The sequence below is a fragment of the Thunnus thynnus genome, chromosome 8 (assembly GCF_963924715.1).
Source record: "Thunnus thynnus chromosome 8, fThuThy2.1, whole genome shotgun sequence".
Classification (NCBI taxonomy): Eukaryota; Metazoa; Chordata; class Actinopteri; order Scombriformes; family Scombridae; genus Thunnus; species Thunnus thynnus.
The window spans coordinates 16,675,280-16,696,638 of NC_089524.1; the positions used below are offsets into that span (position 1 = coordinate 16,675,280).

The 21,359-nt window shown below is 39.1% G+C and overlaps 3 protein-coding genes across 7 annotated transcripts in view; all 3 read right to left on the reverse strand.

The window, feature by feature from the left end:
* atp13a3 (ATPase 13A3) overlaps positions 1–1,809 on the reverse strand; it is a 39,579-nt gene extending 37,770 nt beyond the window's left edge. The window contains exon 1 of one of the 3 annotated variants that reach the window (XM_067596786.1): positions 1,327–1,809. The gene's annotated coding sequence lies outside the window, so the exon portion shown is untranslated. Of the gene's footprint in view, positions 1–1,155; positions 1,259–1,326 lie in introns of those variants that run through there. The other 2 variants (XM_067596784.1, XM_067596785.1) reach the window with 2 other exon arrangements.
* A 3,080-nt stretch (positions 1,810–4,889) lies between these two features.
* tmem44 (transmembrane protein 44) lies at positions 4,890–12,774 on the reverse strand. Of its 3 annotated transcripts, none has more exons than XM_067596791.1 (11): positions 12,445–12,774; positions 12,235–12,361; positions 12,067–12,157; positions 11,675–11,832; positions 11,291–11,377; positions 10,990–11,160; positions 10,349–10,495; positions 9,926–9,991; positions 9,658–9,798; positions 6,618–6,678; positions 4,890–5,140 (listed from the first exon to the last, which is right to left on the reverse strand). In XM_067596791.1, the coding sequence occupies exons 1-11, from the start codon at positions 12,627–12,629 to the stop codon at positions 5,133–5,135; spliced, it is 1,242 nt and encodes a 413-aa protein (XP_067452892.1). In that variant the 5' UTR covers positions 12,630–12,774; the 3' UTR covers positions 4,890–5,132. The 3 variants fall into 3 exon arrangements, with proteins under 3 accessions (XP_067452892.1, XP_067452891.1, XP_067452890.1); XM_067596790.1 differs by lacking the exon at positions 4,890–5,140 and adding an exon at positions 6,411–6,537; XM_067596789.1 differs by lacking the exon at positions 4,890–5,140 and having other exon boundaries at positions 6,411–6,678.
* A 1,409-nt stretch (positions 12,775–14,183) lies between these two features.
* On the reverse strand, positions 14,184–20,353 carry lsg1 (large 60S subunit nuclear export GTPase 1). Its single transcript, XM_067596787.1, has 14 exons — positions 20,005–20,353; positions 19,337–19,463; positions 18,863–18,983; positions 18,691–18,777; positions 18,513–18,599; positions 18,361–18,421; positions 18,031–18,207; positions 17,443–17,802; positions 17,111–17,212; positions 16,859–17,002; positions 16,288–16,411; positions 16,015–16,094; positions 14,964–15,134; positions 14,184–14,821 (listed from the first exon to the last, which is right to left on the reverse strand). The coding sequence occupies exons 1-14, from the start codon at positions 20,101–20,103 to the stop codon at positions 14,642–14,644; spliced, it is 1,920 nt and encodes a 639-aa protein (XP_067452888.1). The 5' UTR covers positions 20,104–20,353; the 3' UTR covers positions 14,184–14,641.
* Between the last annotated feature and the right edge of the window lie 1,006 nt (positions 20,354–21,359).

Genomic DNA, 21,359 nt, shown 5'->3' on the forward strand with positions numbered 1-21,359 from the left:
TGCCCACAAAAAATTCAGTTTTTATGTGAGACGGTCACTAGTGAGGGAGTCCACCAAGAGACTTAGGACAACAAGGAGCTACTGCAAACTATCAGAAGGTAGCAACAATGACTTTTTCATACAGTTCTGATACTACGCTGTGTTTCAGCACTTCTTGTTTAACCTTTGCTGGCTATCTTTAGCTGCAAGGTGCACACATCCTCTGTATGATGCAGCCATAAAAAAACCATTGTCAAGTCGTGGACAGTGTAAAGGGGCCATTTGCATTTCATACTAGATGTAGATGTGCCTCGGGCTGCCAAACAGGATGCTGTTTTATCTTTGACATTGCTTCATGAGATAACAGATTGTTTCTTTACTGTTAATTCGTGCATACAATATATTAATCTGAGGCTACACAATAATTATAAAACAATCAAAAGACCTGTGATATAATTGGATAAAACAATGACTCAAAGAAGTAAAGAGAGATTGAGCATGTTTATAGGCACAATTTGTTTTACATATTTTCAATTGAACGTTCTCACACATTAAAGTTATGACAGCTAATGGGTGTGTGTGATGAAATTAAGCAATCCCAAGGTTATTGATGATTTAATTAAGCTGGTTGGCTCGACATGTGTACAGTACATCCTTGCTTGTTACTAATCACACCAGAGTGACAGGTGTTGACCAAACAGCCTAAACAGAGTTATTCTTTATTGTAATAAAATGACTGCCAACACTATATGAAAAGTAACTCAAATCGACATTTAGGGACCAAAGAATCAATGTTACAATATGTGTTATTATTAGCTGCCATGTAGTAAAAAGGTGTACATTGTAACAGGATGTGGTTTTGGTTTACGGGTTTCCTTGGTTTCATCTAGGTTAACCTGTCACTAGCTAACGTGACTATATCCTTTTTAGTTTTACTAAGAAACGTTTAACGCCAAACTACTGACAAATTAATCATAGCTATAAACCCCAGACAGCCAGGAAGAGGATTCATCGGGCTAGTTGGCTAACATTAGCCAAGCTTCATTGTTAGCCCGCTACTCAGTTACCAGCTTATTAACAATATCCATGTGTCTTCCTCTGTACTTTCTTTTTCAGACAATGTGGAAGTGAATTCCCATTTCACCGGTATCACTGACTGGTTTCCCTGCCTCTCACCTGCGTGAAATGATGAAAGCTGACGTCCACACAAGCAGGAGCAGCAGCGGCAACAGCAGCAGCAGCTAACGTTACCGCTTTAGCTTTTAGCCCTGCTAGCCCTAGCAACTGACATGTGTGACGATGACAGCAGTGAAGACACCGCAACATGTTTCTGAATAACAGACTCACCCAGAACCACCCGGACACTCTGAAGATCACCTCCGAGTCATGGTGAGATGAAAGCAGCTGTTATCTGAAGGAAAACGTCGTTGAAGAAGAAAATGGACTAAGTTGAATAGAAAAATGTTGTCGCAACGGACACGCAGAGTATGGGCTGCTGTGTGTTGACAGCTCAGCGGGACAGACTGAGTACTACAACACGTAGTGAACTGGCCTGAACTGGCTGTCTGACGGCAGGAAGTGACGCGCTGTGACGTTATCGGACCGCCACGCAAGGTGAATAGCTCGCGCACTCGTTTTCTTGTAAAAACGCTCCAATTTTCGTAAACAGTTACTCTTATGCTGGTCTCTTGGTATTTAAACATAATAATCGTTCCCCTCACAAATACTACATTTGGAATAATCAAGATATATGTTTTAAACGCGAGTCATTGTTTTTAAGGGAATGGGTAGATAATGGCATACTACTTGTCGGTCAATTGTTTAACAAGGAGGGTTAAAGGTTTACTTATAATGAATTCCTATTAGAATATAACATTCTTGTACTCATTTGATGCTGTCATCCATCTAACTACTCCACCAAATTTATGTAAAGGGAATTCTGATCTGAGGGACTGTACCTTTAGTCCCTCAGATACCTGACTGTAGTCAGACTTTTTTGGTTTCATTTAATCTTTTTTTAAATAGAAAATTAGATACTCAACTCAAACTCAAAATTGAAGCTATGCTGATGAAATGTCTGTCAAGAAAATGTATGTTATTAATCTTATTTCTTTATTACAAAAAATCCAGACATGCCAGCAAATTTGCAAAACCGAAACCCCACCTCACTGTCTTCTACTCCTCCTCCTACTTAAAATCCTACCTGGACACACTGAAATACTGCACAGACTCTAAAGCTGTGAAAACTACAGTCTTATGTAATGAATTTGACTTGTAATTGATTTAATTTAATTTGGTTTATGTTTGCTTTCTCTTTTTATTTCTTTAATGATGTCTTATGATCTGTGCACTACCTTGAGCATACATTACCTTGTTACTGTTGTCGGTAAAGCCGTTGACTGTTCCACTGTGTAAATAGTTTAAAAGAAAAACAGAAGCTCACCCAGTCACAATCATTATTTGCAGAAAGATACTGATCTAAGTTGTATCTTTTGTGGGGAGCTCAGAGAAACACTGCTACATTTACTCTGGTCTTGCCAACATACATAACATCAGTGAAGTAAGTTGTCACGATTTATTGCTGGTCATATCTATCCTCACTTTTTATTACTTTGGGAAAATGTATTGTTTGGATACACTGAATATAACAGGAATCCTTGTTTGCAGTTCTATTTAATTAATTCGCCTACTATTTAGTAAATTTTATATTCACAAATCCAAATTATTAAGCAAAATGTCCATATCAACTGTCCATATCAAACAATATATTTCTTCAGTATCTAAATGTACAAACAAAAAAGCTGTTAAAACATATAAACACTGTAAGCTTTACAGGATATTTATTTAACTTTTTTTTAATTTCAACCTTTAGTCCCTCTGGCTTGTTTGTGATGGTACACTCTTGTTGTATACACAAGTAAACTTGTTGTATACTTGTTTCAATAAAGCTGCTTTTAAAGAAGAAGCTTGCCCAGTCACCCTAAAGGAAAGATTAGAATAATAAATAATAATATAGGAAGCAGTTTAAGGGGAGCTCAGTCCCTCTCATGTGTCACAACTTAGAATAATTAACGGAAAAATGGAAAGTAATGGTAAGGTAACGACAAAGTCATGATGCATCATAGCAACCATACAAAGCGAGCAAAACTTTATTTAGGCCATATAGCACATGTGCTTCACAGAGCGTGAACTACCACCACAAAAACTATGTAGATAATGTGAGTTAAAAACTATTCAAAAAGTAATAAAATAAAATAATAATCAAGACCAGTGTAGATCAGTATGACGCAGCTACAACAAATTAGGGCTGCAACTAATGATTATTTACATTACTGATTACTCTGTCGATTATTTTCTCTATTAATTGATTGTTTTTTTGGTCTATAAAATGTAGAAAATGGGGAAAAAATCAATCATTGTCATTGTCAGAGTCTAAGATGCAACCTGAAATGTCTTGTTTTGTCTGCAACCCAAAGATATTCAGTTTACTATCACAGAGGACTACAAAATATTCACATTTTTCAATTAATCCATTATCAAAATAGTTGTCAATTAATTTTCTGTCAATTGACTAATTGATTAATCGACTAATTGTTGCAACTCTACAACAAATAGTTCATCATAAGGATAATTTTTCTTGGTTTGTTGTGATTTAGCTCTTGACTCCAGAGTCAAACAAGAAAAGCTGATTAAGAATATGATCATTATCAAAGCTGGATTACCAGCCAGGAAAAGTAGGGAACAAATGTGGCCCCAGACTCCCAGGGGCCCCAAAAGCCCCACATTCATCGCCACTTAGTTGATTTTTAGTTATCTTTGGTTGGTTATCGTGTGGCCCTGTATTGTAGAGGAGCCCTGTGTCAAAATCTAGTTTAAGTTTTATTTTAGTAAATATTGTGCTCACATGCATATTCCTAAATACATTTGTGTTTAAACAAATTACAAAAAATTAATTCACACAAAAAGAACCCAAGGCCAGGCAGAGCAAATAATGAGGCTGTTATGTAACAGTCTGCTGATCTTGGACGTGACTGGATATGTAATGCACAGAGAGCAGGAGTTGGTTGCCCTTCCATACAGCTGAGGGTCTTGCAAGAACCACATCAAACAGAGAACAGTCAAAATCGAAGCAGCGGAGGCAGAGATCCTGTATCCTATATTTCCCATAATGAAATCAAAAGCGTATTTTGTTAGACCCTTACCTGCCACTTGCAGAGTTTCAAATCCATGTGCCCAATTTGTAATGCAGACTTTCTGTAAGAAATTTAAAGTCTCATCTCCAAGTAGAGACATTATCAGAACTCTTTTTTTGAACTTTAAAAAGTTCACAGTAGACATTTTAGTACTGTATGTGACAAGAAAACTGATCTTTATGTGTCAAATCAGTTGACTGCCACTCAACAAAGTTCTCAGGCAACTCTATTATATGACTATATGTTCATCTATTATATAATCCTTTATTCAGAGTTACTTAGTAACTACTCGGTGCTCATTTATCAACATTCAGTTTCTGATTTATTCCTCACTCACTCACTGGCAAGTATTCATGATTTTGTGTTACTCCTGAACAAATCCACCTTTCCCTCCTCCCTTTCTGGCCAGTTTGCAAGGTGAACAAAATGTCCTGCAGGCTCAAATCATCCAGCATCTTCCATGTCATCTGCAGTGGAGCGATCAGTGACGTACAGGCCAAGAAAAACAGAAAGGCCCATTCCCCACTGCTGCTTCAGATGTCCTAATCCGTGCTCCTCTTCACTTCTGCAAACAGAATTCCACCTTTTTATGGGGGACACACAGTTTGTTTTCTTTTGGCCCAGTCTCACAAGGGACAGGGATGAGGCCCAGTGATGGAGCAATGCTAGCTCAGCATTCATCATGACACCAGAATACGTCAATTGAGAACGAACATGTGATTTTTTTCTTTGGTTTATTGTATCTGATAGGAAATACAGATGAAAAGCAGTGACTTTTCTCAGGTGTACAACAACCAAAAAGAAAAATAATGCCATAATAATAACATGAGCTCCAGTTAAATAGCACTATATATGTAATCGCATCTCAGATTTCGAACATGATGCACACATGGGATACAGTTCATCTCTACCCATCAGCAACATCAGATTGGAATAAGCAGCAGGAAGCACCGCATATTATCATATCCCTAAGGAATCAAAGATAAAACAATTACATAAATAAAGACATATGAAGCACTAAAGATGACAAAATTGAGTGCCCTATTGGTAGGGTCGGTGATATGATCCAATTGAAATATGGATATTTTCTTATTTTCTTATATGTATCATGAAACCACAGAAATAATCATACTGATATTCAAAGCAATGAGGTGTATTCCAGTATTATACAATACATGAGACCAAATTTGTGTCAAAAATGTGTTGAACAATGACAGATAATGAATGGCAGTAAAATTCAGTTGTGATCACATAAAATTTCTTCATAAAAGATATAATTGCCGGCGAATACTGTACATTCATAAACATGTAAAATTTTCCTTATATCTGCTTCTAACTACATTATAGTCTGTTAAAAACCATTTATTAAATGCTTGTATATTTATTTATTCTTATAAATGCTAAATAGAGGGACATAAAGTGTTATAACCAATCAAGTTTTTAATCACTGCTTGTTCAAAAACATCAATTTGGACGGCAGAAGTAGGTGGCTTAATAAAATAAGATTACATCACAATAGGATTTTGCTGACAATTAATAAATGGTGATATTGAATTATCTTCCAACACAACCTATCAGACCATATTTACAGGCTGAACAAGGTGTTAAGTTACCTTAATTACAACTGCTGGTATCAGCAATAGCTTTGTTACACTTCATTACTTGTTTCCCAGTCATTTGTCTCAGACAGAGATGTGACTTGAGGAAATGTAACAGGGAGGAGTAAAATGTGCTTCATAGCTTTGCTCTAATCTGTGTATTGTTCCACTATCAGACCTCAGGAAGTCCCTTTAGTTAAAAATTTGCTGGTCTGTTGCTCCGGCATGATCGTCTAAAGCCCTGGAGTGGGCAGACGGACAGAGGGTTGAGGGATGATGGAGAGGACGGAGGAGCCCCGGCCGTCTAGTCTGGTGCTTATCTGTGCTGCCGGCCCATTTTCCCAGTACAGCCCTGATAACGCAGGTCGACTGGCAAAATACAGGATATGACCCAATAACCTTGCAAGGCAGCAGGGGAGCAATATTGTTTTATTAGGGGAGGTGTTTTGTAAACCAGTAGGTTTCAAGTCAGAGGCAAAGCTACACACTGCATCTACAACACAACATTCAGTATTAACAACCAAAAGCCCTGTAATTTTCACCATAATTTTACCAACACTGGCCAGTTAGGGTAATGTCAAAGTACATCACACACATACTAAACTGTAAAACAGTGCAGTAAAACATGACAGATAACAGGTCAGTGTTTGCAGTTTTTATTACCATTCAAATTAATGCACCAGATGACATCATTTAATTGAGGTTTCTTTATCATTCGGGTTTGCAGCAGAGCCACTTTCACTCTCTTCTTTTCTGGTTACAGAGTTCTGTGGGAGTCCAGACATGGCACAGGTGCAGATGTTAAAGGGTTTGGGGTTTCTTGGCCATTCCTGCAGGGGAAACTCACCTCCCTCCTGTTGCTTTGCTTTTGGTTCGCTCCACTGTGCATTTCCCACTTCAAAATCCCACTGGAAAAATAAGGACAGGTCAGGATATCACATGGAGAATCAAAGCATAAAAAAGGACAAACAGAACCACCTTATTCAACTAATGATCTATTCATATTCACTAGAAGAAACCAATGTGGAGGAGCCACATGCTTGTCTCTCACAATGTTGAAAGTCATTTGTTCAAGAAGTTAGTTTACTTGTTCAAATAATTGTTTTTTAAAGGGAGTTTCAAAAATCACTTCTGTGAAGAGGATATCATTATCTAGCACTTGTCAATCATACTTAATCACTTTTGGAACAAAATGATATTTCATTTCAATTTCTGTGACTCAAACCCTTTTCTTCTTTAATGCAGGTTTGTTTGTAATGTTTGAGATCCTGGTATTAACGTTTATTTTACTGCTCTGATGACACATGTTGTATTTGATCAGCTAAATGCCTCAAGCTCAGAGTTAAACCCCTGGCCAGCAGGCATCACACAGGAGACCATAAACATCTCCCAAAATAGCAGAGGGTAGCACGCAGCCCCCTATAGACAAGGCAGACATTTTTTTTGCACTACTTCCTAAGCAGACAGGCCCAGCCCAGTTTTGGTCTTTAATCAAAGATTCTTTACAGCAGAACAATTGGGCCACGAAGCAAATCTCAAACAATTCCACCCCTCCGTCCTCTCCCACCCCTTACCTCCACCTCAATGAGGAACTAGCACTCAGCAGAAATGAGCAAGAAACACAGTACAATAGACAATCCAAGCTGCTGGCTGCTCAGTGTAAGCAGGCAGCACACTCAAAATGTTGTGTGGTTTTTCATCATCAGCCATTATGGTGATAACATATAAAGCAGCCAGAATTTAAATTCATGTTTTATGCAAGTACATCTAAAATTGTTCACTAGCACTGTGATCTCTTCTGTCCTCCGCTTGCTTTGAATCATTTTACAGTTGGTTAACTTCTGGGTTTAATGTAGAGGGAAAAATGTGACAGTGACAGTTTTCCCAGACTACTAGAGTGCTGCATATTATAGATTAAACATTAGACACTGTGCCAAGTGGTATGTAAATATCTATCCATTATATCACCAAGTAAACAGCTTCTGTTATTTTTAACTAGCGAGTGGAAAGAGTGCAAGAGAAGGAGGGACTAATCTAACAATTTACCTTCTCTTTTCAGCAAAAGACTACAGACTAGAGATTTGCTCAGGACTAATAGTCAAAAAAGATAATTAACATTGAATATTTTGATGATCCTGTGGTGTGAGAGCCTGACAGACCACTACTGACCACTGAGAGTTTGAGTTAGATGTAGCTGAAAAGGAAGAATTGTCCCACAGCCAAATAAAGCTGTGAGCTTTACCACAAACATCAATTACACAAAGTACATATTGAAGAATCACTTGAAGCCTTCTTTCTTTTCTAACGTTAACTTTGGTAAGGGCATTCACGTCCTTTGCTTTTTCCTGTTTGGTAAACAGTATCAAGCTGCAATTGTTTGCACTCACACTGTTTGCCTTTGTTTCTAATTAAATGACATCCTCCATAACTTGGCGTCCTACAGCAACCCAGTAAGGGAGTTTCTCTTGCGGCTGTGAGCATCATAGCCAGAGAAGGAAAAAAGCTTGAATTGTAATTCTCGTTGGAAACTCAAGGAGAAATTATGTCCATGTGTACCATCCTCTGAAAACCAAGACTAGTTTAGCTATGTAGCCAAAATATAATGCTGGGCACAACTGCAGAATAAAGCCACATTACACTTTACTTAGCCTATAATCAGCAGTTAAAATACAAACCCTGCTACTCTTGCTTCTCACAAACATTCCCTCCATAAACTTTTACCCACAGAATCACATGCACAGACACACACACACACACACAGTGCTCTCTGTAGATTTCGACTCATCAATCCTAAAAGAACTTGCTGACTGTTGTCTTCTCACAAGAACCTCTGACGACTGTCTGACTTTACTTCCCCCAGAGTCACATGTGGAAGGCACAAAGCTTGGTTTGCAACAGCACACTGCGCCCACTGTTACTTCTTCTTACAAGTTCTTCTGAGTCGCAGAGTGTCGGATTTTCATTTGCAGAATTATAGCATTAACATTACACTATATAGATTTGGAGATACTCTTGGTGGATTTGGATTAAACACAGGAAGAGGAAGATTTCTGTTTCAACTCTTAAAGTAGGGGTGGTGAAGAAACTTCAGTGGCATTGAAACAAAAGTTTGGAGGCATACTTCTGTCAGTACCATACACAACCACAATTTCAAGCAGCCGTTTCCAAACTTGTACTCTCATCAAGAAGGGATGGAATCCAACTCTGTCAGACTGCAAGGCATCCAATTTTACTGCAGTTTATTACACTCAGAAAAACAAAGCCACATGGTAAAAACATTTACTCAAACATTCATCAGACAGCATAATTGTAGCTCTCAACTCTCACCTCTTGATGAACTTCAGTACTGTGTTGTGAAGGGGAAAACCCATTACATAAGCCAAAATAAGAGGCATTAAACTCAATAAATTTAAAAGTAATCACAGAAGTTCACATGAGGTGACACAACACAAGTTAACCGCAGTGAAAAATCCCAGTTACATTCATTCATACTTTTACAGTTGTCATGCGCCACCCATTATGTCAACATGCTATCACCACCTAGTGGCTATCTGCCTAACGAACAACACATTTTTAGATTACTAGATGAAAGGACACTGTCCAAACAAGTTTTCACCCTTTTACATTTCAGAACAGAAACTAAAAACTGAGGTCAATACTGCTGTTCTGATATTTCAGCTTTATTTAATTTAGGAGGGGTTGAATGGGTTGTTGATAACAGCAAATGACTCAACATTTTCTTTGCAGTTGTTCAGAAACTCCTCCGATTGGTTAGCTTACTCATCTCCATTTTGTAGGAAAATGTCATACTGCTCCTTGTGATCACCGACAGAGGTAAAAGACTTCTTTACATTTTATTAACATAATACTTAATTAGTCCCACCCACCTCTAGATCAGAACTGACTAGCGAAGAGTCATAAGATGTATCTGAAGAGCAGAAACTGTTGACTCTGATCGCTCGCACTGTCCTGTTCGGAGGCTGGTCATTCACCTCCTCTCTAGACACTGTCACCTCCTTTGGGCTGATCTGTCAACAAGAACATGATGGTCTCTACTTTAGATATTAAACTGCAAGAGAAACCGTTGACTCAGGAAGAAAAAATATCCAGTTTTCATTGTCATTATTCAAAGAAGTCTGAAACAACTTTGCTTACTTTTCTTGCAGGGTGGGTACTGACATCCATATAACGGCCCATCTCAGTCATCGGGATGTTTTTTGTCTTTGAAGAAAAAGGCTGAATAGTAAAATGTTCAAACTCAAACCACAATGATGAGATTGAAAACAGAAAGAGACCATGGCTTTCATTTTATGAACATGACTCAAATTTTGCAGACCAATGCCTGCCTATTGCCTACTTTTTTAATCCCTATGTTGTCAATGTTAAACATAAAGCAATCAGCTAGTTAATTAGTCCTTTCTTTATTCAGGAAGTCTCACTGAGATCAAGGTCTCTTAATTAACACTATGAAATTAAAGTGGTAATCTGTTGTTTGTGCAATAGATGTTACAATCAAGGTACAATTTCTAGGGTTTAGGAAAACAAATAGGACCTAAAACATTAAGTATGAGGAATTACCTTTGTTTGTTCTGGTGAATGAACTTGCTGTTTTCTCTTCACGACAGCTTTCTCCTCAGTGGAGCCACCTAAGAGGCTCTCTGTGTCTGGAGAAAACCTCATAGGTTGCTCCCTGGTTCCCCTCTTGCACCAATAGATGACTAGAATCTGACAATTGTAGGTCAAAGGTCAGTACGTTACAGCTGGTTTAAAAGGTGGATGAATCACATACATTCAGGCAATTCAAGAGATCATTTTAATCTAATTGCGCTGCACTCTAGCCTTGATTTTAGTAGAAATTTGCTCTGTGCTTGATGTGTTTTTCTGCACTGCTTTTCCCAAAAGGTCAAACTGTGTGGGCTTGTGATGGCCTTTTTTGTATTTTTTGTTGATAGTCTTTGGATTTCTGAAAGAGTAACTCTTTCCTTCTCTATTCAGCCACAGTGGCTATTGCTGCTGCTGCTCCTTCTTCTATGAAAGAAGGATTTTTTTCTTAGGAAGAAAAACCAACTTTGTGTCTAGAACATATAAAAGCTTTCATAAGATGAATCAATATAGAGTTACAAGTGCTCCAAGGGGCCACCTCCAGTTCTGTGGCAGGAGTGCTACTATGGATTTGAAAACTAAACCCCTGAATCTGATATGTGTCAATAAAAGGATACAAGAGGGTCCAGGGTGACACAGCATATTGCTGACAGCAGCCACGGCATAACTGTCAGAAGAAACTCAAGCTGAATGTCGTAGAAGAGTATGGCAGTAGCGTACAGGGCACCAGCCAGTGAGCACAGCACCCCAGAGAACACATGGGCCCTTGTCAGCATCCGTCCTCTGTGCTACAGGGAAAAATAAAAGCAAATGCCATCTCCTTAAAAGTGATTTATCACTGGAGGCAAATTTTGTAAAAGCAATAAGAACACGATTTTAAGTGACAGCAAGTCAACCGTACTGTATCCCATCACTTACAGCTCTGTGGAGTGCAGGAAACCTGGAGGTACAGGTGATGACAAAGGACAGCAGGCCAAGGATGTAACCCAGGATTTCAGTGTTGTCCTGTTAAAAGAACATATTTCAGGTGTTATAATGTTAGATACAACAAGCCGTTAGGATATTTAGCCTAAACATGCTGGATTTAAGCACATGAATATTCATCCACATTTGCAGAAACTGATGTGAAATATTTTAACAACTGAGTATTTAAAAGCAAGGCCGAAGTCCATGGACACACAGTTAAATGAACCATATGTACTATTTAATAACTGTAAGTACAAGCATTTATGCAAAGTGCAACCAAAGTGCTCTAACGTAAATCCATTTTACTGGCCACAGTGGTGATGTGTGCTTGCTTACTTGCAGGGAGAAGTGCAGCAATCTTCTCCCTCTGAGGAGATTGTCTGCCGGGTTGTGGTTGACTCTGGATTTCAGGAAACCTCCTGCTAGCACCATCAGCACACACACTGCAAGGAGGTGCTGTCTCCTCCGCCTCCTTATGACCCTCAGCCTCCTCTCTGAGGGAGAGCACCTCATGGTTATAGTTGGAAACATTTAGTTGTGACACATCCCCAGTTCATTTGCTTGGTTATCTGTAGAGCTTGTCTCTTTACTGTTTTGCCTAAACGCTTTGGCTGCTACAATAAAACATAAAATGCATAAGATACATTTTGTATTTTACAATATCTATGATTGTCTAGGAGATTATAATTTTTGCATTATTCTTTTTCATGGCATTGCTCGACACTCACCTGTCTTTGAGTTCCAACACAGAAACACCGGGAAGCAGCAAGATATACAATTAACAGCATCCATAGCAGCAGCAAAAGCCCCCATTAAAATCTACAGAGGAGGGAGCAGAAATATGTTATTATATTGAATGCAAAAGATGAAACACACCATGATCTAAACTAGATTACCAGAATATGCAGTTGTTTGGACATAACTGCCCCGGTGGTAGCACACAGGTTACCCAAGAAGCAGTAGAGGGAAGTCATGATCTCTCCCGGATGTCCTCTCCGACATTTGCACCTCTGACACACGAGCCTTGAAACAGTTATCACAGGATTAATGCCAGAAAGTCTTCAGTAAATTACTGGAGCAAATGCTGTATGAAAAAAACTACTTACAGAAGACTTGACAGCAGTAAAAGCAGAGCAGATAAAGAGCAGAGACCGATGGGAACGCACAGTTTGCCTGCGTCGTGGGAGAAACAGGTGGTGACTGAATCGACGCAAAAATCAAACAAACTGGAGAAAGAGGGGTTGGGACTTTCTCCTGTCTGGCCCTCCAACGCCAATGTACGTACCCCCATATTAATTGCAAAAAAGTTCACATTCCGAGTTGCGACAAAGCAAAACAAGCCATACCGCGCCTATCAAGCCATGCAGCCGACGTGCAAACTTGCGCGTCAAAGGTACTTGAGTTCAATGGAAGAGGTGGCTGCACATTTAGGGAGGGGCTCACCTGTGATAAATGTTGCACTACAGGAATATGTTGTGGGAAATTATCCAGCCCATGTTTGACACTATTACACCCTGTCTTAAAAAGATGAATATAAATTAAAGTTCTCTTGTACTCTGTAGTTGGTGATCCACCTGCGTACAAGTAGCTTTGATAATCATTTGCACGCATCCAGTGTTCAGAAACACCTGCGAGGAGCTGCGTCCCTTTTAAGAGCTGAATCCTCTGCAGGATGAGGCCTATGAAGGTGGTCCTGACGGAGGGAAATTTTCCTCTGACTTCAGCCTTGCAGTATTGGGCAACCAGGTTTATACCTGTGAATGAGATAAATAACATGCTCAACTCCAATATCGTTTTCTGAGTGTTCAATTCTTAATAACAGATGTCGAAACAAAAGTCAGCAACAGGACAACACTCATAAAATCTATAAGATGTAAGATATCTAGGCACTCTATCTTATCTAGACTGTTGCACATCTAATTGCATTAGTTTAGGTGAATTCTTAAGTAAATATACCAGTTTTAGTTATTTTTTGCTTGATTTAGTGGAAACATTAAAAATACATTTATCTATTAAAGGAAGGAATCTCTGCATGTCAGTATGTCTGTGTGTCCTTCGCGTATCTCTTGAACCATTCATCCCATCGACTCCACACTTAGCGAGTGCATTGCAGGGGAACGAAGGGAGTGCAGAGTCGAATTTGGTGCAATTTGAACACGAGATGCGTTTAATATTAATAGCAAATCAGCAGTAACTGGCTACACAAGAGGCGTTCAGATACATGGTTGAGCGTAGGTCACCCGCAAACATACCCACTCAAATATGAACTGGTACAGAAAATAAGAACTATCTACGAGCCCAAATGGTCGATCCACTTTATTATAGCATGCACATTATTTTATTTTTAAATCAATCCCTTATTTTAGGCTACCTGAAATGAGAAATTTTTTTAGTACTATTAGAGTACTTATTGTTTATCACATCTGTGCATAACAGAATGTTGTTGGTTCTTTCATGTTGTTGGTATATATGCTCACTCACACCTCACATCAACTGTATTAACTTTTCTATGCATTGAAGCAGCAGCTGGAGACCAAGCAATCAGCCTGTTCCAAACAGGCACTGCTCTAGTTTCAATAATTTCAACACTATGAGCAAGTCTTTCACATCTTTCATTTCATTTAATGATGAGCAGGACTGTTTCAATGTTCATTTGGGCATCTGACCTGTTTTAAGACAGACTTGAAACAAAGCAAACATATACGTTAATATCAAAAACATTGATTACTGTGTGTTTCATGCTCACAGTAATCATAGCTTTTAAGGAGACAATATTTCCAACATTTCACCCTGAAGATTACTCATTAATATCCTAGTGGAAATGTAATAAACAAATGACACATGATAAGTTTTCAGTTTTATTCGATAACCAATCTTAGTTACATAAATCATATCTGAGTGAAGGCTGTTTCCAACAAACAGTATCCTACCTGTTTAATGAAAACTTCAGCAAACTGTATTGAAAATCTCCTTTTCAATGTCTTATAAAATTCAAACCCTCTGGATGTCGATTTCATTACCGAACAGTCCCGTGAGATCTGAGGTACAACTGGTGATCCAGTTGATGGAATGCATTGCACCGATATGATTTTCGAACCAGAGCAGTCCATTACAGATTATGCACTTCACTGGTTAATATCAAAATATGACCTTTCTGGACTCACGGGATTAAGGGGCCTACGTCTACCTACAGGTACTGCTCAGCCTTTATTCCTTTGGAATCACATGTGAACTGTATTTCAGGGTTTTTCCACTCCAGTTGAAATGATCTGTAATTGAAAGTGCTTAGATTTCAGATTATCATCAGGCGTCCAGATGCTTGTTAAGCCGGCGTACTTTCTCCTTCTTGTTCCTGTTGCCATGTTTTTTCCAGGGTTTGCCCGCCACCATCTCTGATCCAGCTTTTTCTAGGCTGACTGGTCCACTGCCTGGTTTGTAGCCCATGACAGACTGAACTCCCTTAGAGAGTGCTCTCACATTCTCCTAAAGACAGAGATCCCGTCAAAACTCAAGCATTCAATTTCACAATAAAAAGCCTCTCGAAAATAGGAAAGCAAGATTTAATGTGATGACATACTATTCAAGCATTTTCCTTGCTAGTAACAAGACAGTGGGTTTGTTGTACCTGATGGAAGAAGTTCTTGTCAACCACATTTTCGATTCTCTTGATTTTCTGTTTGTTTGTTGATGAGGAGACGTCACAGTTGTCCGAGTCTGTTTTCTGGAACTTGCTGTGCTGTGGCTGGAAGTCTTTAACATTTATATGTGGAGGAGGATGGCAGAACAGAAGCTTGCCCTGTAAGGAGTCAACATTATTAGGCAGAGTGTGTTAGGGACAGGATGTTCTATTCAGGATGCAAATGTTTGGGGTTACAACTGATTTTATAGGAACAACTGCCCAAATCAAAAACGTTTCTAATAAGCCCTGTTTCAACCAAAAGTCCCAGGTATTTTGGAACCAGAGGAACTAATCTCAGGAACTAAACTTGGAACTAAAAGTCACTGCTGTGCAATCCTGTTTTCATTTCAACCACATATGAGGAACCAGGTAGATCATGAATATTAAACCCATGAGGTAATAAAAAAAGACGACGGTGCTTGAAATGCAGTATTAAGAGAAAAAAACAACACAGATTTGTCCAGTTCTTTGTATTTACTGCTGCATGAGTTGGATATAATGAATGAATGAGAAGGAGGTATTAAGAGGAAACTGAGAGCATCTGTCTCAACAGTATCTTTTGAGTGTTTGGTGGTTATTTACTTCTTCTTTAGAACATAACCACCATGAAATAATCAGAAAATAACACGTTATTTCTCTAATTCGCTGCTTTGTTCTCACTACCGTCACTCCCTCTCTTCATTCACTCTCTAAGGTCCTGTACTTTTGGATAGTACACAAATTTAAATGTACAGCAGACTAGTGTGGTACATCCAGCTGCAATGCCATGCCATCTTGCAGGTGAACTTAATGCAACACCAGTAGATTATTGTAATTTGCATTCGGTTATCCTGCTTGGGGTCACAGAGCAGTATTTGTAAACTGACTTTTAGTGGCTTGCTTAAACATTTTGGTACTCAGTGCAAGGTCCCTCAAATTCATTCCAACATTACCTACCTACTGTACAAAAGTAAACAAGAACAACTTTTTTCAAATCTGACCCATGTGTGCAACTTACATTGACGTAGTCCTTAAGGATGTATCGGGCAGATCGGGGCTGATCAGGCTGGCCGTGTGACGTCATAAAGCCTCTCATATCTGAAAAACAGGAAAACACAAGATGATAAACTCTATACAGCTTGTATCTAAAAGCACGGAGCTTTACAAACACAGAGAAACAAGAGATGGTCCAAATACCAAATAAAAGCCAATGAAAGTTGCACACTTGCAAGTAAATCTTTTTATTTTATTTATTTTTTGTAGAAAAACTATCAATGTCTGATAGTCTCACATCCGTAAGCCATCAGCAGCTCCTCAGAGGTGGGGGGCCTGTCGGGGTCTTCGTCCTCTCGTGGTCGGATGATGTTGATGCCGTAGGTGCCTTCTAATACGTCCCGAGGGATTGTTTGACATACTTAAAAAAATCTGTTAAGGGCTTAACTGCGATCACCATCCAAAGCTTAAACCTGGTAACTGTGAGCTTTATGGTGTAAAAATTTTAAATTCTGGGTAAAAACATCAACATATCCATTTTAAATTAATTTTGGATGTTTGGTATAATTACTGTAAAATAAAATAGACCCCTGTCAGGATTGATAAGGTAAGGTGTTCATTAAAACACCCCAGACAAAGACTTATATCTTGTGTTTTTAAACTTAGGACCACATTTCCTATAAATCCACATAATCCACTTTCTCAAAATGTATTCAATAATGACTTATTAATGTCACAAAGCACCTTTAAAGGTGATTAGCAGTTTTTCCTTAAAAAAAGGAAGCTATTACAAAGTTACAATTTAATTAATAATGTAAAGAACCTGCAAAATGCAAGCAAAACATTTTTAATTGACATATAAAGGATATCAGAGAGGCTGCTGGTACGTGGTCTCTCATCTGGTCAATGGGCAGGATCCCAGAGCAGATCATCTCAGCTTTGGTAGAAACAAAGGAAGGCATGACCAGCCCGGGGCAGTCGCAAAGGCACAGGCCTGGCTCCACATACAGAGTCTGAGATACATGAAAAGAAAAGGCAAAAATCAATCACACATTTGTCTTTCTGCTGATGGAAAGCATGACTTGAATTCACGTGGAGAGTTTAGGAGAGCCGTCCTGTACCTGAAAGTGCTTAGTGTGTCCAGGAGTGGCTGAAACAGACACTTTCTTGTTCCGTAAAATGGTGTTGATGGTGGAACTCTTCCCCACGTTAGGATACCCGACCTGTTGTGTCCATACATGATGAAAAAGGATAGTTTAGTTTATGTCGAGGCTTTTTTTCTGTTAGAACAATGCAAGAACAGAGTATATTTTCCATATAAGACGCTACGTTCCGCACCATTCAGAAAGCTTTTTGTCACAGCTATGGTGAGAACAGCAGCATTCTTGGATGAAGCATTCGTATATATGACTACTGTACACACACAGCAAGTAAGCAATACATTTTTACCCACCAGCCCCACTGTCAGTTGGTCTTCTTTACACCTGGGTCCACTGTGAACCGCCTTAAACATCGCCAGCAATTCATCCTTGTGCAGCAGCCGACTGGAGTTGTGGAAGGAGGATTCATTAGATGAACCAACAGTCCCTTTCTCTTCTCCCCCCTCATCTTCTGAGCAGGTAAACCACTCCTCCTCATCTACGGTTATCTCTTCCTGCTCCTCTTCCTCTGTACCACTATCCTCTCCCTCTTCTTCTTCTTCCTCCTCCTTCTCCTCTCCATCTGCCCCCTTTTGGCTCAATTCTTCATTGTCTGGCTGCTCCATCTCTTCTGGGTCACTCTCTCCACACTCTGGATCCTCCACTTCCATGCCCTATGGGAAGAGAAGTTTACCACTTTAAATACTGTGTTTAAAGGCAACAGTAAGTCTGAGGATGCTGAAGAGTGTGACTATTCATAAGCATCCCGAAACCCCTTTCAAATTACGATGTGAGCCCCAGCAGTTATCTGCTCCTCGGAATGCAAATGCATTATTATTATATTATTGTCATAATTATGACGTTTTTATATACAGCTCATCATTAAAGCTCCACTGTCTCACCTTTTCCTCTGCATCCAGTCTATTGCTTTCAGCCAGCGCAGACCAGAAAACTGCCCTTAGCCCCTCTTTCTCAAAGTGTTTGGCCCAGGCTCGCCTCTGCTCCCTGGTCAGCAGGTCGGCCTTGTTCACCAGCAGGATGTTGACCTTATTCTCCGACACCTCCTTTACATACAACTCCTTACAGCACACAACGGGGAAAAAAGAACTTTAATAAACAGAACAGAAGTGAAGCTCACCTTGACTTCAGTATTTCTGCTAGTTATAAGCGGTAACACACGCTGCATTCCCCACTGAACTAACTCTGCAACCATTAAAAATAAATGTTCTTACCAGGTCAGGACATCTGAACAGCAAAGGATTTCTGGCATCGACAATTTGAACAACGACGTCGCTACAAGAAAACAAACGGTTTTACTTTAAGCATCACATAAGAAGAACACATTGCTCATTAAACACATGTATGAACAGGCAGCAGTATCTACCTCCTCTCGATGACTCTCCACAGCTGTCTCCAGAACTCAAGATTCCTCTCAAATGGTGTGAGAATTAACTTCTGTTCTTCTTCAAGCCTTTAAAAGTAACACTTAATAGTTAGATTACTGACACAGATAATCCAAAATGGGTGTACAATAAACTATATGGATACAGAATATTACACACTGTGCAAGCTCTCGTCTCCACTCCAGGAAGTTGTCTTTTTCTGCCTGCTGAAGAGCCTCTGGACTGGTGCTTTCATCCCAGTGGGGGCTGAAAACAAGTAGAGACATAACAACATCTAAAAATGCAAAATATACTTATATGTCAGTAAATTAACTAAATCTGTTCAACTTACCGTCGAGGAATTTTGAGGAAATGCTTGTTGTCTTCATGCAGCCTTTTTAGCCTGTTTTTCTCCTCAGCTGTTAATATGCCTGCTCTAGCTTCTGCTGGCACAAACCTGATGTTGAGTTTCTCTGAGAGAAAAAAAAAGAAACAGAGAGCAGTAATTACAGATGAAAAAGATGCAGTAACACAACAACAACAACAAAAAGGTATTCAAAGACTCTCAAAAGCCGATGCCCAAATTCAAACATATTTATAACTTAGTTACCAACTTAATTCTTTATTTATAAGAATTGATTATGTTCCTTTAAGCAGGAATGGACCAGCACACTGTGACCCAGACAGATAATTACATTAGAGGCATGAGCTTCATTCCTAGGAAGCAGAGTAGATAGACCCGTGCATACAACACACTGCCTGCAACTCCTGAGTTAAGTAAGCACAACCCAAGTATTAAACAAGAATTAAAATAAGTATCACCTACCAGCTACAAACTCTGTTCCTGCCAATTCAGCAGTGGCCAGAAAGTCGTCCATGGAACTCTGTTCTGTCACTGACTGCAGGTTCAGCCGTCCCCAGTCATAGCCATCACTCAGCTCGCTGGTGTGGAGCTGTAAGTGTAAAACAAAAGTCAAATTAGGTCTAAACTTATCACGTACCACATTAGTGTGCAGTGACTACTACAAAGTGTGCATCTCCAGAAGACAAAGTGTCAATCATGAGTACACACTGTAATTGTAGTGTGTTCCACCCACATAGCTTTTAAGTGATTGTATTACCATAAGTGCCTTGCATCAAAACACACGTGGATAATAGGACCGTAGGAAGTCCAATGATCCGATTCTAAAAATCCAACAATATGAAAAATAACAAACTCCTGGATCATGTGTCTCCATGGCGAATTTACCCAAGGTATTAGTTAATGTACTTTCTTACGTTACGTAAGCAAAAAAACAAAAAATAACATGTTTCTAATGAAGTTTGGCGACAGTAACTGACATGTAAAACATTGAACTTTGCCGGATCCTACATGTAATGAAGGAGTCGTTTGGTATCTCAAACATTGCCACAACAAATTAGACTTCATAAAATGTCATCATTTAGCGAGATATAATCACTTCTACGACATTATTAGTTGTTGCCATGTCATACCCAGGAGTCGCCCCTCTTGTTGCCTCGGCCAGCCTGGAGTCTCTCCTTTATCAGAGATCTGCCCAGTCCGCCCCCTCCGCCTGCCTTCTTCTTACCCATACCAACTTCTGTTGTTGTCGCTTCACACAAAACACCGTAGAAATATCAAACTGAAAACTGCAAATGCGAGAAATGTCAGCAACAACTGTGACCCATGTGCACTAAGTATCCATGGCACTACGTTACGTTGTTGTCGTAAGAAGCGGAAGTGGAACAAACCAAGTCAGTGACGTATTCCGACAGTTATGCCTCAGCGACTCTGAACATATTACATTTAAATAGTTATTTCGTATATTAAATATAAAAATACTTCATCCTTGAAAGCCTTGTGGTGATAACTCGTTTGTTATAAGCATCTTCAGTAACGCAGCTATGGAACAGTCCACTTATTTGTCCAGCTGTCAAATGTGCCCTGAAGAAAATGGGACTATACCAACATTAGTTCCGCAGGCGTAGCGCATTTTACAGTCATTAATAAAATAGGCTACATATAAATACACTTCTCATTAATTTATTGCTAATAGATTATACATAATAAATTAAAGCTTCATATTGCGCAAAGTAACAAGTAAATCTTTCTCCACGATCACAAAACGCACTTCTGATGTGAACCAAAAGATGGCAGCATAAAGCAACATGAGGGTTACCCTGCTATCCTCACCCCACATTCATGAATATGATGAATTGACATAGTCTGACTACTATATTCTGTAGTCCGTACTCCCTATTTCTCGAAAGACAAACGCATTTAATTCAGACCACACGTTGTCCCGCGAACATTCTATAAGGAGGCTAATAATAATAATAATAATGATAATAATGATAATAATGATGATAATGATGATGATGATGATGATGATGATGGTGGTGATGATGATGATGATAACAATAACAATAACAATAACGTCATCATCATCACTATCAACAATAATGCATTTATTTTGTACTGGACTTCTCTTTCACAGCGAATCTCAAAGTGCTATAACATTAAAACATATAACATAACATAGCAAGAAAATAGCAAAAGTTAAGATGAAAAAATCTTCCTGGAAGTCTGTGCTGCCCTCAGATGTGACTGCTGATGTTGATTTAATTTCATGACAGCACGCCACGCTTCTAATTTCGAAAAAATTCTTTAGTAACACATTAAAGGGAAGATTACTTCTGTCAAATCTAACTTAAAAAACTGTGAGAAACAAAGTGAACACATTTAACAAAGAAAACATGATTTTGGTTTGTGGTGGGAATGTGGCAGCCTATTGATGCTTAAGAAAAATCATGGATATTTTAATATAGAAATGTTGTCTGCTTGGGCT